The sequence below is a fragment of the Phoca vitulina genome, unplaced genomic scaffold, assembly GCF_004348235.1.
Source record: "Phoca vitulina isolate PV1807 unplaced genomic scaffold, GSC_HSeal_1.0 scaffold12, whole genome shotgun sequence".
NCBI classification, from domain to species: domain Eukaryota; kingdom Metazoa; phylum Chordata; class Mammalia; order Carnivora; family Phocidae; genus Phoca; species Phoca vitulina.
In genome coordinates, this window is record NW_022589715.1 from 6440845 (window position 1) to 6455792 (window position 14948).

The 14948-nt window shown below is 40.5% G+C and overlaps 1 protein-coding gene across 3 annotated transcripts in view; it reads right to left on the bottom strand.

The window, feature by feature from the left end:
- Positions 1-3287: 3287 nt before the first annotated feature.
- Positions 3288-14948, bottom strand: part of THUMPD2 (THUMP domain containing 2) — a 38715-nt gene continuing 27054 nt past the window's right edge. For 2 of the 3 annotated variants that reach the window (XM_032410361.1, XM_032410362.1), the window contains 2 exons: positions 7056-7164; positions 3288-4175 (listed from right to left, as the gene is read on the bottom strand). In XM_032410361.1, coding sequence (XP_032266252.1) covers positions 3851-4175; positions 7056-7164 — 434 coding nt within the window. In that variant the 3' untranslated portion in view covers positions 3288-3850. The remainder of the gene's footprint in view (positions 4176-7055; positions 7165-14948) is intronic. The other variant, XM_032410363.1, reaches the window with a different exon arrangement.

Below are 14948 nucleotides of genomic sequence, written 5' to 3' on the forward strand. Positions count from 1 at the left end.
AATGTGCTGTTGGCCTGGGCTCATTGACCTTTGGCCTGGTGGATCAAATCACTCTCAGTTCAAGATGGGCAGGTTAGGTCACACAGTCACCTGGTGTCCTGTGGTCAAGCCCTCAGCTGCCAGCCAAGAGTTCTTTCTAAGAGGAGAATAATTACTTGCACAGGAGAGCTTGGCTTTGCTCCAAAAGCAAAGAGGCTACAGCTATACTTCCCCTATTAGGACTTGCAGGCTCCACACAGCATCCAGACTGCTCACAGACATTCTGAGCACCATGAGATCCCCTGGGTCGTAAGGGCAAAAATGCAGAGCTGCTCACAGTGGGCCTGGACAGCTGGAGAATCCTCCCTTGCGTAAGCCTCCATTAAAAGTAAATGAGTCAGAACAACAAACCCAAAGGTGACATAGATTGCCTTCTGATGCCAAGGAATTCCATCAAGCATCTGTGCCTTTTTCTTAATAGCACTAGTAGTTGCAGTTCCTACAAAGGAATTATTCCTCTTGTTTGGCCATTTTGGTAGGATGGGTGTGGGGGGAGCCTGGGGAAGATGGGATCTTGGTCCTCCAATAACAGACACCCTTACTCCGTGGTTTGGTAGCCATTGTGGGGATTCTGCATTTGCTGAGGGCACCGTTCCAGGCATAGAGTCAGGATCTGGGGAAATTACCACATAATTTGTCACTGAGAAAACTGAAGCAGTCAGAAGAGAACTTGCACAGTCTACCACCACCACATCCGCCCACCCTCTAGCATCTGTTCCCACTTACAGTCTGTTCTACAATGCGTGTTTCTGTAATAGGCATTCACTCAAATATTATTGCTAGGTTGGGGATGATGTCACTCTAATGTGGAAATTGGGTCGGTTCATAAGTAACTTTTCCCCCCAGCACGTTAATATTTTGTGCCACCAGATAAGAGCAGCTGAATGTGAAGACACTAATGGAATGAGCTCAAGGAGTAAGCTGCAGAAAGAATAAGGTAGTTTGCATGAGGCCTTCTTCACTGCATCTTCTTATTGATTCCTTTGGGCCACAGGTTCTGTCTTGGAAGTCCTGATTGTGTACATTAGCAGCCAAATTCTCTCAAGCTGCCTTTGCCCTTTTCTTGGAAAGGTGAAATCCTTTATTTACTGATACATAGTTGACCCTTGAATAACCTGGGTTTGAACTGTGGGGGTCCACTTTCACTTTTTTTTTTAAAAGATTTTTTATTTCTTTATTTGACAGAGAGACACAGCGAGAGAGGGAACACAAGCGGGGGGAGTGGGAGAGGGAGAAGCAGGCTTTTTGCGGAGCAGGGAGCCCGATGCGGGGCTTGATCCCAGGACTCTAGGATCATGACCTGAGCTGAAGGCAGATGCTTAATGACTGAGCCACCCAGGCGCCCGTTTTTTTTTTTTTTTTTAAGATTTATTTATGTACCGTGCACAGATGGGGTGGGGAGGGCAGGGGCAGAGGGAGAGGGAGAGAATCTCAAGCCGACTCTGCATTCAGAATGGAGCTCGAATCCGGGCTCCATCCCACGGCCCTGAGATCATGACCTGAGCCAAAACCAAGGAGACTGTCAGCCTGTCAGGAGTTAAGTTGTTGGGGACTCTGAAGTTATACGTGGGTTTTCGACTGTGTGGGGGTCAGGGCCCCTTCACCCCTGCGTTGTTCAAAGGTTCGACTGTATTTATTGATTAGGAATGTTAGCCTGTTCTCTCCAGACTATGTAAATTGGTGTTTTGTTAGTAGGCAATTTCCAAAGTTGGATAGGTTTGGGATGGTCTGGTCGGTATTTCTTCCGTAAATTCTGTTATTTTTAGTGCATGAATTTGAGAATGAAACATTTTCAGGAGCACATTTATCATGTTACTGCAGAAATGCCTGTATGCCGCCTTCCCACTCGTAACCATGGAGAAATTATTCATGCTCTGATCGAACGCTAATTCCCCCACGTGTGGAATGTATTCCAGCCCCCTTTTCAAGGACACTGCTCCAGCAATTATCCTTTTCCTACCTCATGAGTTTTTTGCCTTTCCCGGAACATTCTCTTCAATATGAAAAACATGCGACTTCTCCCACCTTAAAAAAATATATCATTCTCTTGATTCCACATCCCTCACCAACCTAACTCCATTCTTCGTTCTCTTTTCATCAGGAGTCGTTTGTATTCATTACCTCCAGCTTTTCCCGTATTTTCTCTTAATTCCAATCCAGTGTGGCTTTGTTCCTTCTCCACGCCACCAAAACTCCCATGGTCAAGGTCACTAATGGCCTCATTGCTAAATCCAAGGGTCAATGTCTAGTCCAGAGCCTCTGCTCATTTGCCTTCCAGGCAACCACTTGCTTTTCTCCTGCTCCCTTGCAGATTCCTTCCCTTCTCCTGACTTCTTAGTGTGGAGGAACCTGGGCCTCAGCCCTGTTCCTCTTCCTTCTTCTCCTCCATTTAGTCCTTTGGTGATCCCATCCAGTTTCATGGCACCAGTATGCTGAAAATCCCCAAATTTATATCTCCAGGGCAGAACTTTGTCTTAAACTTCAGACTCATGTATTCAATTGCCTACTCAACACCCCCACTGGGATGTATAATGCACATCTCAAAGTCAGCAAGTCTAAAAATGAGCTTCTGCCATCTCACACCCAACCCACCCCCTCCACAGTTTTTCCCCTATCAATTGATGGAAGCACCCTACTCAGGGGAATTGGCCAAGTATCCTAGGGTCTCTCCTGCCTACTCTCCACCTATCACACCACACATCAAACACATCTGCAGATCCTCCTGGTTTAAGAAATGAAATATATTTCAGAATCCAGCTGCCTCTTACCACCTCTGCTGCTACCGCCCTGGGGCAGGCTACCATTTTCTCTTGCCTGGATTATTGCAAAAAGCTTCCAACTGGTCTACTTCCACCTTTGCCTCCCCACACTACAGTCATCACAGTGGTTCTGTAAAATGTATGTCAGATTTCTACTTGTTCAAACCTGTCTGGTAGTTTTAAGTCAAAGCCAGTCTCCTAGCGATCTTTAAGGCCCTGTTTGGTCTAACCTGCCACTGCCACCTGCCAATGACTTGCTCTTCAAGCTCTCCTCCCCGTCACTCACTCTGCTCCAGCCCGATGTCCTCTCTGCTGATCCTCAGATACATCAGGCATGCTCTTGCCTTACGGCCTTTGCAACTGGCTATTCCATGTGCCTGGAACACTGTTCCATGTCCTTTAAATATTTGCTCCAATCTCCCATTCTTAATGAGGCTTGACCTATTAATGCTTTTATAAAAAAGAGCAAACTTTATTTTCCATCATGTTGGGGGATACTGGCTGGATTCACATTGTTATTATTCCCATTAATGTTTTATATAACTTGGGACATATAAAAGGTATTGCAAATAAAAATTATTTTTATTCCAATGGAGAAGAAAATTACACGTTTAAAAAATCAAGTTTAATATTAAAAGAAGTAACACATAAAAGTTTCTACAGTTAGAAAAATCTGACCGTGAAAACATCACTAACCTTGTGATGACTGCCATATACTTTATGTGAACCCCTGAAAACCTCTGTTCCAAGTTGCAGCTTCTGCTCAGAAATAGTGCAGGCAGGGCAGAACTTTTCACCTTCCGACAGAATACGAAGTTTAAGGGTCCTTTGGTATAAATGTTCATTCACTGGTCTTGGTCAGCAACTTTTAGCTCTTTAGGGTATAAAGCTGAACTCTACTCAGAACCTGCGTCCAGCCGCCACGCCTCCTGTCCTCAGGGGAGTCTGTTTCCTTGGGACTCTGGGGCCCTATCAGGGTCCCAAGACAACCGCCTTCCCTGCTGTGCAGCTGCCCTGGGACGACTTGACCCTGGCTTACACCCGCAAGCCTGCTAGAGTCCCAAAGAGTGCGACTTCCTGTATTTGTATATGAATGCACCTGTCCTTCCAAGGCTAACTTGGTAGCATTCCATCGGCACTAAAGAGCCAAACGGTGGCATTTTGTCTAAGCCCCCCTGGCTAATGGCTTCGGATGAAGATGACACTGTGTCTGATAGGTCAGTCTTCTCTCCAGGATTCAAGCACTTCTCGATTCCAGGTTCATCTGTGTGGCTGCCCTTGGAATTCAAAGGGATACCGCTCTGTTCACAATCTTGGAGGCGCTTGTGGTGATCTTCGCTGAGCAACAACACAATGGTTCCACCAACATGGAGCACTCTTGACAAAAAATGGTAATTGGAATGAGTATTTCTTTCTTTTTAGACAACAAACAATCCCACTTTATTTTAAATATTTGGTGTTTTTAATTTGAAATTTAATTTTATCTATTTAAACACAAGGATTTTGATAATTAGGTAGTATCTTCCATAATGCATATTCATTATAGTAATTACAGAATCACTAGCACAAATCTGCTTTAATTATCTATTTTTACTCTACTTAAAAGGCAAGCCTCAAAGTAATTCATAGTCACATTCTAATAAGTACAAAGGAAAAGGCAAATGAAAGAATCCTAAAGAATCAGCATATATTAGAGGTAGTAGGCTGTTGGCAGAAGAAAATCACCAGAAAGAGTGAGGACATGCACAAGGGAAGGACAACAGGGAAGACCCTGAGATGCAATCACTTGAGCAAATTCTGCAGAGCACGTCTATGTGGAGAAAGTGACCAACACCACAGTCCGGGGAGTTGCTAAAGAGATTACTGACAGTGGGAGAGAGGCCAGTAGAGAGTTAAGGAGGGTGGCAAATGCTCCAGGCAAGTCCGAGGTGCCCCAGGAGCGCATTAGGTGGGTCCCAAACCTGCGCTGTGCGTTAAGGACAAGCAGGAGCGAGGCAGGCCAAGTGACAGAGAGGGACTGGAGCAAGGCAGGCAGCTGGAGGCAGAAAAGCAGCAGACAGGAAGACTCCAGGAGGGGGAGGCACTGAAAGAAATTCAGCAGGAGGGTGAATGAGAGGGGGTGGGAGGAGGAGGGAGGGAAAGAGCCTGTTGGAATGTGCGGAGGGACCGAAGGAACAGGGTGGGGTGAATTCCAGTTCACAGTTGGATATAAAGCCTGGAGGCAAGGAGAAGACCAGGGCTCGAGGTAGAGATCTTCAATAGTACACAGTAGATAAAGCCATGATGATGGAGGACATCATGATGGAGGCAGTACCAAGTGAGAAGAGAAAAAGGGCCAAGGAACAGAGACTTCACGTTTAAGGGAGGAGAGAGGAGGAAGGGTCCATAATCCTACGAGAAAGTCTGGACAACAGTGATGGCATGGAAGCCAAAGGTGCACACTTTCCAGAAGGGAATGGTCTCAACAGTGTCTAATGTGGCAGGACTAACAAGTGACTAGGATTACGAGAAGTCATTAGTGAACCTGGGCACAGCAATCTTGGTTGAGGGCAGGAGCAAATGCTGGTCTGCCAGAACTGAAGGGGGACTGGAAGGTGAGGAAGCAGAGATGTCAAGTGTAGACTATTCTTTCAATAAGTTTGGCTGTCTAGGTAGGGAAACGGGTGACAGCTTGAAGGCCAGGAGTTACTGGGAATTTCCCCCACACCCGACAAAGATGTCAGGAGCTCAAGTAGCTTTCCCTCATCTAAACAATCAGTGAATCAAGACAAGTTTGTCTCCAAACTACACTGTATTATGCTACACTGCCTATATAAAACCTCAAACTATGTAAAAAGTAAAAAATCAAACTACAAAGGCTATGAGCAGGTGTCAGGGAGGCATGGTCATAGAAGTTCCTTCTGTCCAAATACATACACGGATCCTACTGAGGCCTTCAGATTAGGGGGGAAATCCTGAATACTTTCTGGAAAGTTCCAGGCTAAATGTAAGTCATTGCTCACACATATTAGTATTTCACCATGAGCTGGCTTCATAGTATGGCTGGTGCATTACCTAGTTAGGCACAAAGGCTGTGGTTATTAACTCCGGCTGCACAACAGACTCAGCGCGGGAGTGGTTAAGAAATACACTCACATTCTACTCCAGACCAGTTAAACTGGAGCCTCAGTGGGGAGGGGTGGAGAATGAGTGTCAGAGTTTTTCAAAAGCTCGTGAAATGGTTTTAATATGAAGTCAGGGTTGCAAAATCTGCTTGAGGGGAACATGGACAGGAGCTGAGGAAATGTCTGAATTATAGGTGTTGCCCAGAAAGAGAGACCTCACATAATACGTCAAGGGTTAGGTAACTGTGCAGCGGAGGAGGTTGCTTAGAAATAAGATAATCCAAACAGAAGTGTGGAGCACCCAATTCACACAATGGAGCTGAGATGGCTCTTAGTTGGACTTAGACTTCATGTCAAGCTTTAATTTTTCTTACGGAATGTCAGCCTTGACACTGAATTTTCTCCACCCAAAACCCATGGCTCATTTTTTCTATTGGTGACATTATTTATATACAGTCTCTCGAACATCTATGTTGTCTTGCTCTATCAAATGTCCAACTGAGACAATTTCATGAACTGACCTCTCAGTCATATCTTTTTATTCCTCCATGTGTTCTAGGTTCTCTCCTTTCTCAACTTCAATGATCAGAAAACAGGCCTCACTGTGTGAACTCCTCAAAGAAATACTTTCACTGAATTAGATTCCCTGAGGCCGACCTTAGAAACCACGACGTGAATAAACACTTCTGCATCTTCATTCTACAATCAGCAGTGTTGTAACCTCTCTCTGTTACTGAATGTTCCTTATGTGAACTGTTGTATGGTTTAGTACCTGGGATCTTGAGAAAGTTCATCTTTCTGGGTCCCAGTTTCTCATCTGTGAAGTGTGGGGGATTAACACACAGGAGGCAGGGTTTTTGTGAGGCTTAGAAGTAAATACGTAAATTACTTACCTCAATGAGTAAAATACACGTCACTGTTTCAGATGCTCAAATTTCAGGCAATAATGACAAATTAGTATTTTTTTCAGAATAAAACTTGTTAATAATGTAAGATGATATTAAGCTTCTGATTTGAAACCTTAGAAAATTAAACTACAAAAGCTTTGGGGGGAATTACTAAGATGCAATCAAATCTTAACTGAAGAACTAGGATATATTTTGGTTAAATGCCCCCTAACTCAAAAATTATAAAAATAAACTCAACAACTTACCTCTCCATTTCCTGTAGAATGTTTTTGATGTCCTTCCCTAACTTAAACTTTTTCCCAAATGGAATGTCAGAAATAATAATATCGACACTCTCTGAGGGCAGTGGCAATTCTGAAATACAGAAACCAGAGAATCTGGTTACATTAAGTTCAAATATTTGAAGTACGTAGAATTATTTTTGCATATTAAATAAAATTTAGGGTTGCTAACATTGTTTCCAAGAAATTATAAGTTTCCAAAAGGCTTTTCACTAAAAAGTAAATGGTAAAGTTATTATATTCTGTTCTTTGAAAATTGGTTTTTCTGTTATGATAAAATGACATAAATTAAGCAGAATCTTAAATTAACCAGAAAATTGAATTCTCTAAACATATTACATGACTAGAAAGTTGCCAGATCCAAGAAGAAATACATTAAATTGTCTACAAGAACCTTCTACAAATGATATTCTATAACTTTCATTTCTCTCCTCATAGTTACATATACAATTTTGCATGTGTAGATCTATTTGCTTTTAAGGGAGATGATCTTAGCTTTCACTGAAATTTTAAAGGAGACCCAAAAGGTTAAGAACATCTAGTTCTAAGATCAGAGAAAAGGCTAAACAAATCAACAAAATGAATATTATCCTAACAAAATTAAATATAGTGTTTGATTACTAAATCTAAATCTTTTTCTCATGTTTACATTCCTCAGAAATTAGATTATCAGAAGGTAGTACACATAATCTTAACTTCCACATTTTCTGAATATACTTTTCATTTTTTACTTATTTTACTTGCCACCCATCATGTAAATTAGATATTAATAAGGTAGATGTCCCAATTTTCTTTTTTTTTTTTTTAAGATTTTATTTATTTGTCAGAGAGAGAGTGAGCGAGCAAGAGAGCACAAGCAGGGGGAGGAGGAGAGGCAGAGGTAGAAGCAGATTCCCCGCTGAGCTGGGAGCCAGATGTGGGACTCGATCCCAGGACCCTGAGATCATGACCTGAGCCAAAGGCAGACGCTTAACCGCCTGAGCCACCCAGGCATCCCCATTATTAATAGGTAGATGTCCCAATTTACATTTTGAATAGCATCTAATTCTGTAAAAATATAATAAAATTTAAATAATCTTTACTATTTTGAATAACATATAAATTTTTGTTGGCTGGAAATTTAAGAACAAAACAAAAAGTCCCATTACCTGGGAAAGTCTAATGAACACTTGATAATCTCACCTAGTTCTAACCCTTGCTTGAGATTAGTAGAAGAAAGAATAGGTTGTTAGAAAAAGTTTCAGGATAATATTCTTTCAAAGCCAGGCAGGAGTTCTTTTTTTTTTTTCCAAGTCATATATTTTTAAAAAGATTTATCTATTTATTTTAGAGAGCAGGGTTGTGGCGGGGGGGGGGGGGGGGGGGGGGGAGAGCACAGCAGGAGAGGGAGAGAGAATCTCAAGCGGACTCTGTGCTGAGCACGGAGCCCGATGCAGTACTTGATCTCATGACCCTGAGATCATGACCTGAGCCGAAACCAAGAGTTGGTTGCTCAACTGACTGCACCATCCAGGTGCCCCCAAGTCATACTTAAACTTCATGCATTTAGTTTTAGGATGTTGATATAGCACATGTACATTTAAATACTGTTTCTATACCTTTTGCAGAACTACTCAAGGCAATGTACAGTGAAGGCCATCAGGGTTATCGGATGTTTTATACATGAGAAACCACAACAGTTTACTCCTGAGTTTGAGCCCATGTCTTTCTTTTGCATTCACACACACACACACACACACACACACACACAATTAGCTGCCCAATTTGTTCAGGTTTGGTTAACATTTTTTTTCTTGTCAGTCTCTATTTTTATTTGCAACTTTCCTACTCTGTATTATATAATTTGCTAAACTGCTTTAAATAATTTTAGAAGGTGAAGGAACTTAACAGAATAGTTCTTTCTAAAAGTTCTAGAACTAAGCACTGCTATCGTCCAGTAGAACATAAAATAAGCTTTTGTGGATGTGTGTGAGAGTGCAGGCAGGCCCTGGTATCAGACAGCTTGCATTTGGCTCTGCCACTAACTAGGGGACTTTGGGAAATTACTGTGTTAGTTTCCTCGTCTGTAAAGTGATAAGAGTACCTATCTCCGAAGTTTACAAGTGAGGTCATTTATGGAAAGCATTTAGAACGGTGCCTGGCACAGAGTGAGCACTCGATAACGGTTAGGTCTTGTGTGGTTAGTATGTACAATGTCCTCTCTGGGTGTACAGGCAGGTGACAGCGGGGAGACCAGGGCGCCGGAATCCTTCAAAGCAGCTCTGAGGGACACAGCACGTCCTTCCCCCCACTCCTCAAAGGCCATGCGGGGCAAGGGCTTCCAGACGGGCCTCCTTCCTACTCCTTTCCTCCCGCAGTGGTTCTCAGGGCCTCAGTCTCTCCCGCGCAGCGTCATCGGGGGCTACCAGCAGCAGCAGCGTCTCCGAGGAAGTACAAATGCAAATCCTCTCCCACTTCTACTCCCCAAACCTACTACCTAGTGTGTTCCAGAATCAAAGGAAGGGCTGGTGACACACAGGCTGTTGGCCCCACCTCCAGGGTTTCTGGTGAGGAAACTCCTGAAATCATGAGCACCCGACCCATGACTTTCAACACAGTAAAATCTTTTAAATTATTAAATGCTTTTGAACTGCCTGCGAACAAAGAGTTTGCCTGTAACTAAGGAGATAAAATTCTGAAATAGAAACATAGCTCAAAACAAATATGTAAAAATCATCTCTTTTTTACAACTCAGCAGGATGATTCAAGATGAAAAAAATTGAACATACTGGTGTGTCTTGAACAAAAGAGCTGCTCTATTCCTCCTTCCTTCCAGGAGAAAAATGGGTAAGAACTGCTTAAAACTCAGGATTATGGCCCTAATATATTTTCTTCCAATACGTTTTAAAAGCCTTCAAGATACCCTTTTGTGCATATATTTAGACAAATGACTAAATAAATTGAGGTCTTCTACAAAATTGGGCACACCCTTCTATTTTCTTTCCTCATACTTCTTACTGTTTGAACATTCTTTCCACTGTCCGGATTTATCACATTCGTGTTCTGTCCTGTATCTGTAATTCTCATACTTGTTTAAAATCAGTTGTATATTCAAGTTGATTCAGTCCTCATGATCAATCACTTTGTCTTGCTTTCTCTATTCTTCAGTTGATTTATCTCTTAGATGTTTGCATTTTATTAAAATTTTCCCCTAAAGGATTTATTAGTGAAATGATGCCTGAACTTTTTGTTTTTAAAGATTTTATTTATTTTATTTTTAATTTTTTTTTTTTTTTTAAGATTTTATTTATTTGCGAGAGAGAGAATGAGAGACAGAGAGCATGAGAGGAAGGAGGGTCAGAGGGAGAAGCAGACTCCCCGCCGAGCAGGGAGCCCAATGCGGGACTCGATCCCGGGACTCCAGGATCATGACCTGAGCCGAAGGCAGTCGCTTAACCAACTGAGCCACCCAGGCGCCCCTATTTTATTTTTAGAGAGAGAGTCAGAGAGCACGTTTGTGAGCCGGAGGGGGGGGGTACGGTGGGCGGGGGTTGGGGGGAGAGAGAGAATCTTAAGTAGACTCTGTGTTGATCTCACCATCCTGAGATCATGACCTGAGCTGAAACCAAGAGTCGGACTCTTAACTGGCTGAGCCACCCAGGCGCCCCACCTGAACTTTTTTATATTTGAAAATGTCTTTGTACTAAAATGACATCTTGGATGGGCATATTTTTGGGGCCACACTTGGTGTCAATAACCTTAGGAGCCACTATTCTATTGACTATACTGCTCTGTAACTTCCTGTTTCTTTCCATTGTGGCCAGATTTTGATGTTTATTGCATATAGATTATGCCCTTTCTTTGTTTGATTGCTGCTGCTGATTTTTTTTCCTTCTATTTTTTACTATTCCTTTTCTTCTTTCAATAAGTGCAGGAGAATACAAATCCTTCAATAAAGTTTCACTCTGTCATCTTAATCCAGAAGCTCATAATTAGTCTTAAATATGCAAAATGTAGTTTGGCATCTGGAACTGGTGACCTTTTAATTTATAGTCCAAACAGGAACATTTTCAAGAACAAGATGATTAGAAATAAGATTACATACTTTTTGAAATATTTATTGTCTGACAAATTGGTTTGTTATTACAGGGGACCGAAAAATAGTATCTGGGCACACTGAAATAAAAACCCCCACAAACTTTTAAGATATTATTTTAACATTAAAATTAACAAGTAAAATGATTTTTTGTGGTCTGTATTCTTATACTGATTAGTTTCTTAGATGTATCAGTCTTGTGCTCCCTTCGGCAGCACATATACTAAAATTGGAACGATGTATCAGTCTCTAATCCCATGTCATTATATTTTTCTGAAGAATGTGGTATTTTTTTAAATAGGAACTTCAAATTTTTTCGTAAAATTGCCTGTAATACTCTTCAAAGTTTCACTTTTATGGTTAATAAACTTCTCTGTAGACTCTAATATTTTTATTTGAGAAAATACTTTCAGGTTCTGAAGTAACAGTAGAGCTCAGAGCAAATTCTGCTAACTGGAGGATACTCTCAATTCTATTTCTTTCATAAGGAGAGTGTAAATATTTCAGCCCTCCATTTAGAGTGTCTCCATTTAGAGTGCCTTTGACAAACATTTTCACAACACAAAGCTCAAATAAATTGTCTCTACTGTTCTTTTAATTGGTTTACCACGTGTAGAGGCTGCAGAATCTAAGCTCTTCTCAATTTGATTCCATTCCATTCTAGAATATACATTTATCCAATTAAAGAAAGCCATTAGAAGATTCTTCCTTTAAGATATCCAAGGTGTATTTATAGAATTTCAGAATTAAATGTTGTGCATTATGGAGCTCTCGGTTTTAATTTGTTCATTTCTTCCTTGGTGTTTTTAGGTATTTTAATGTCTTTAATGTTTTTCATAACTGCAATTCATCAAAAATTGCAAAAACTTAAGTTTTGGGGCATTGCATTTGTTAAATTCTTTGATTACAGATTTCCAATGGATTTTTTGAAAAATGCAACCACAATAAGCCTATTGGTTTATTTAAAAAAACTTTTATAGGACAATTGTAGAATACTTTGGCCAATCCACAAAGCCATTCTTTGAAGGCTTAAATATTTTTAAACCCATCTGATGATGGGCAAGGAAATAAAATGTGTTCTGTTATGTTGAAGCTTATTAATTTTTTTTTTGGCAACCATCTTCATCACAAATAGTTTGCTGGTCAGTTACTCAATATATATTTAAAAAAATGTTTCTTGGAAAGTTTATTATTTTGATAACTTAAGTTTCTATTTCATTTATAGAATATCAGAGCTTGTTTGAAGATAATTATGAATTATGTGGGCACCACGCCTAATTCCACGTACATTTCTGCTTCATAGATTTCGTTAGTAGAATATTACTACTAAATACTGCATAAACAGACACACATGCAGTTCTGAGCTCAATTTACAGTAGCACTCACAATTATGAAAGATGTTATCTTTGACAGAAAAAACTTCCTAAATTTCTAAGAACTGGGAAAAAGACAAGCTAAACCACCACTGGAAGGGAGAATGCATTTTCTTTTTGAAGCTTCTGATAACACTGATGCAAAACTGGCAAAATTTAACTGTCTGCAAAGGTCTACTAATGGAACCAACAATTTAATAGCTGTAGCTTCATTTTGTTTACATACGTAAGAAAACTTGGAATTGAAACTGAGCAAAATTAATTTAGAAGAGTCATTTGATCTAAATGAAAAGTCATGCTTCACAGAATGAGAGTTAAATACATTTTCTTTAGCTGCATTTGATAAATAGCTGTCTTTGGACTCAGTCTCCTTAAAATAACTATTACGTTTTGGAGTAAATGCTAGATGCTCCTATAAACAGATCTGTTTCATTTGATCAGTGATATCACCAGGACCCTCACAGTGGATGATAAATGTCAACAAACATTTTACTTAAGTAATGTGTTCATCAGCTTTCTTGAGAAATGGAAACTCTGTATTAACTTTCTCATTAAACATGTGCTTTACAAAACTTATTACTGCTGAGTTTGTTACAGAATACAAGTGTTATCAAATAATTAAAAAGGATTAGTACCATACAACAAACTATAAAGCCATTATACCAAAAAACACTCAACTCTCTGTGGTAAGCTTCTTATTCCCTATTTCCACATACTCCACATACACCTAACCCATCACTTCCCACATTTCCTCTTGATTCCCCAAATGGGCAGCTTGGCAGCTTCATGAGTCTTGCATAATAGGCATGGGCCACAGGACATGTGGCTGGAACGCCAGGGCCCAGGCCAGCAAGGGCAGGATAGATACTGGAAAAAAACCCACACTGATATGAAAGAAAATGCAACCACCACATTATGGGCAGCTTCTGGGTGTACTGAAAAAAGCATGCTTTACTCCTACAAGGGCTGAAATGAATGACACCTGAGAACAAAGCACAGCTGTTAACAATAAGCTTGTTATAAACTCTCACCGAAGTTAATGTGTGACAGACTATATAATGTCTAATTGCAAGTGAAAACATTCCTTTTTTCACCTGTCAACAATTTTGTCATTTTAATTAACTTATACATGTGTTTCTTTTGCTCAAATCTGTATATATTACAGCTCTCTGTCTTATCCTAGGAATGTATATATATCTGTGGATTAACAAAAAACAAAGCCTAACCAATGACTAATTAGTTCCTAAGATAGCCTGTAACATAATACTCGTCTGGTTCCAAACTTTCGTGATAATTAAAACTTAGGAATAAACACAAGCAATTTCTCCATATTAAAGGATCATCTCTTTTTATACCAGTAGAAAGTTACAAAGTAAACCTTACTAAAAAAGTAGAAAAAATACAGTCATTAAAGCACACAAAGAGAACAAAGACCGTGATTCTGCAGAAACAAATCACGATGGGAGTATTATTAAATTCCTAGACATATCCACGTTTACAGAGGTCTTCAACCGTGCTGTGTGTTAGGCAATGTACTCAATGTGCTTATGTGATAAATCTCCACCACAGGCTCTATGAAGTAGGGATTATCTTCATACTGTAGACGACAAAATACAGAGGTCCAGGATTTTGCTGAAGGCCACACACTGGAGAAACAATGGTGGAGCCAGTATTGATACTCGGTCTGTTTGACCCTGAAGTCTCTGCGTGCTCTTACTATAGTAAAAAAGGCGTGAGATCCTCACACCTGTCAATGTTGAACAAGGGACTGATTCATGGGTCTCAACATTCTAAATTGTGTTTATGATTAAAGCTTTTAAAGGTGAAACCGAATTAGTGAAGAAAATAAACACTTGGCTCTAGCTACAATGTCCACCTCTAAAGTAAAGATGTGTAACGAAGGGCTAATTATTAGACAGTTAATACTGGGCCCTATGTACACAAGATATATATGGTTCCCTCTAGGCTGAAATTTAATGTTAAAAGGTTAGGATGATGAAACAATTTAAAATAGATGGTTTATTCTTTCCTCCAGAAAGTTACTCTGAGAACAATTCATAAAAGAACAATCTACAAATGACATAATGTGAAAAATGTTTCATCTCACTAGTAATTGAGGAAAAGTTTGAAAAATGTATCAAATTTCTAGTTTTCCAGACTGCAATCCTGCAGTAAGATGATACTATCTAGCCTCAACAATGGTTTAGGGAAACGTGCCCTGCTGGCTGCCGCTGGTCTGGGGTAAGCTAGCACAACTGTGATTCTCAAGTGCTCTCCTCACCCCCAGGCCTCTTTCCCTTCTCTAGCTGTACTCATTTCCTAGGTGATCTGGATTTAAATGTTACCTACACTGACGATGCCTCACCTCGCCCCTACACTCCAGATTTGGGCATGGGGCTCCTAACTTGC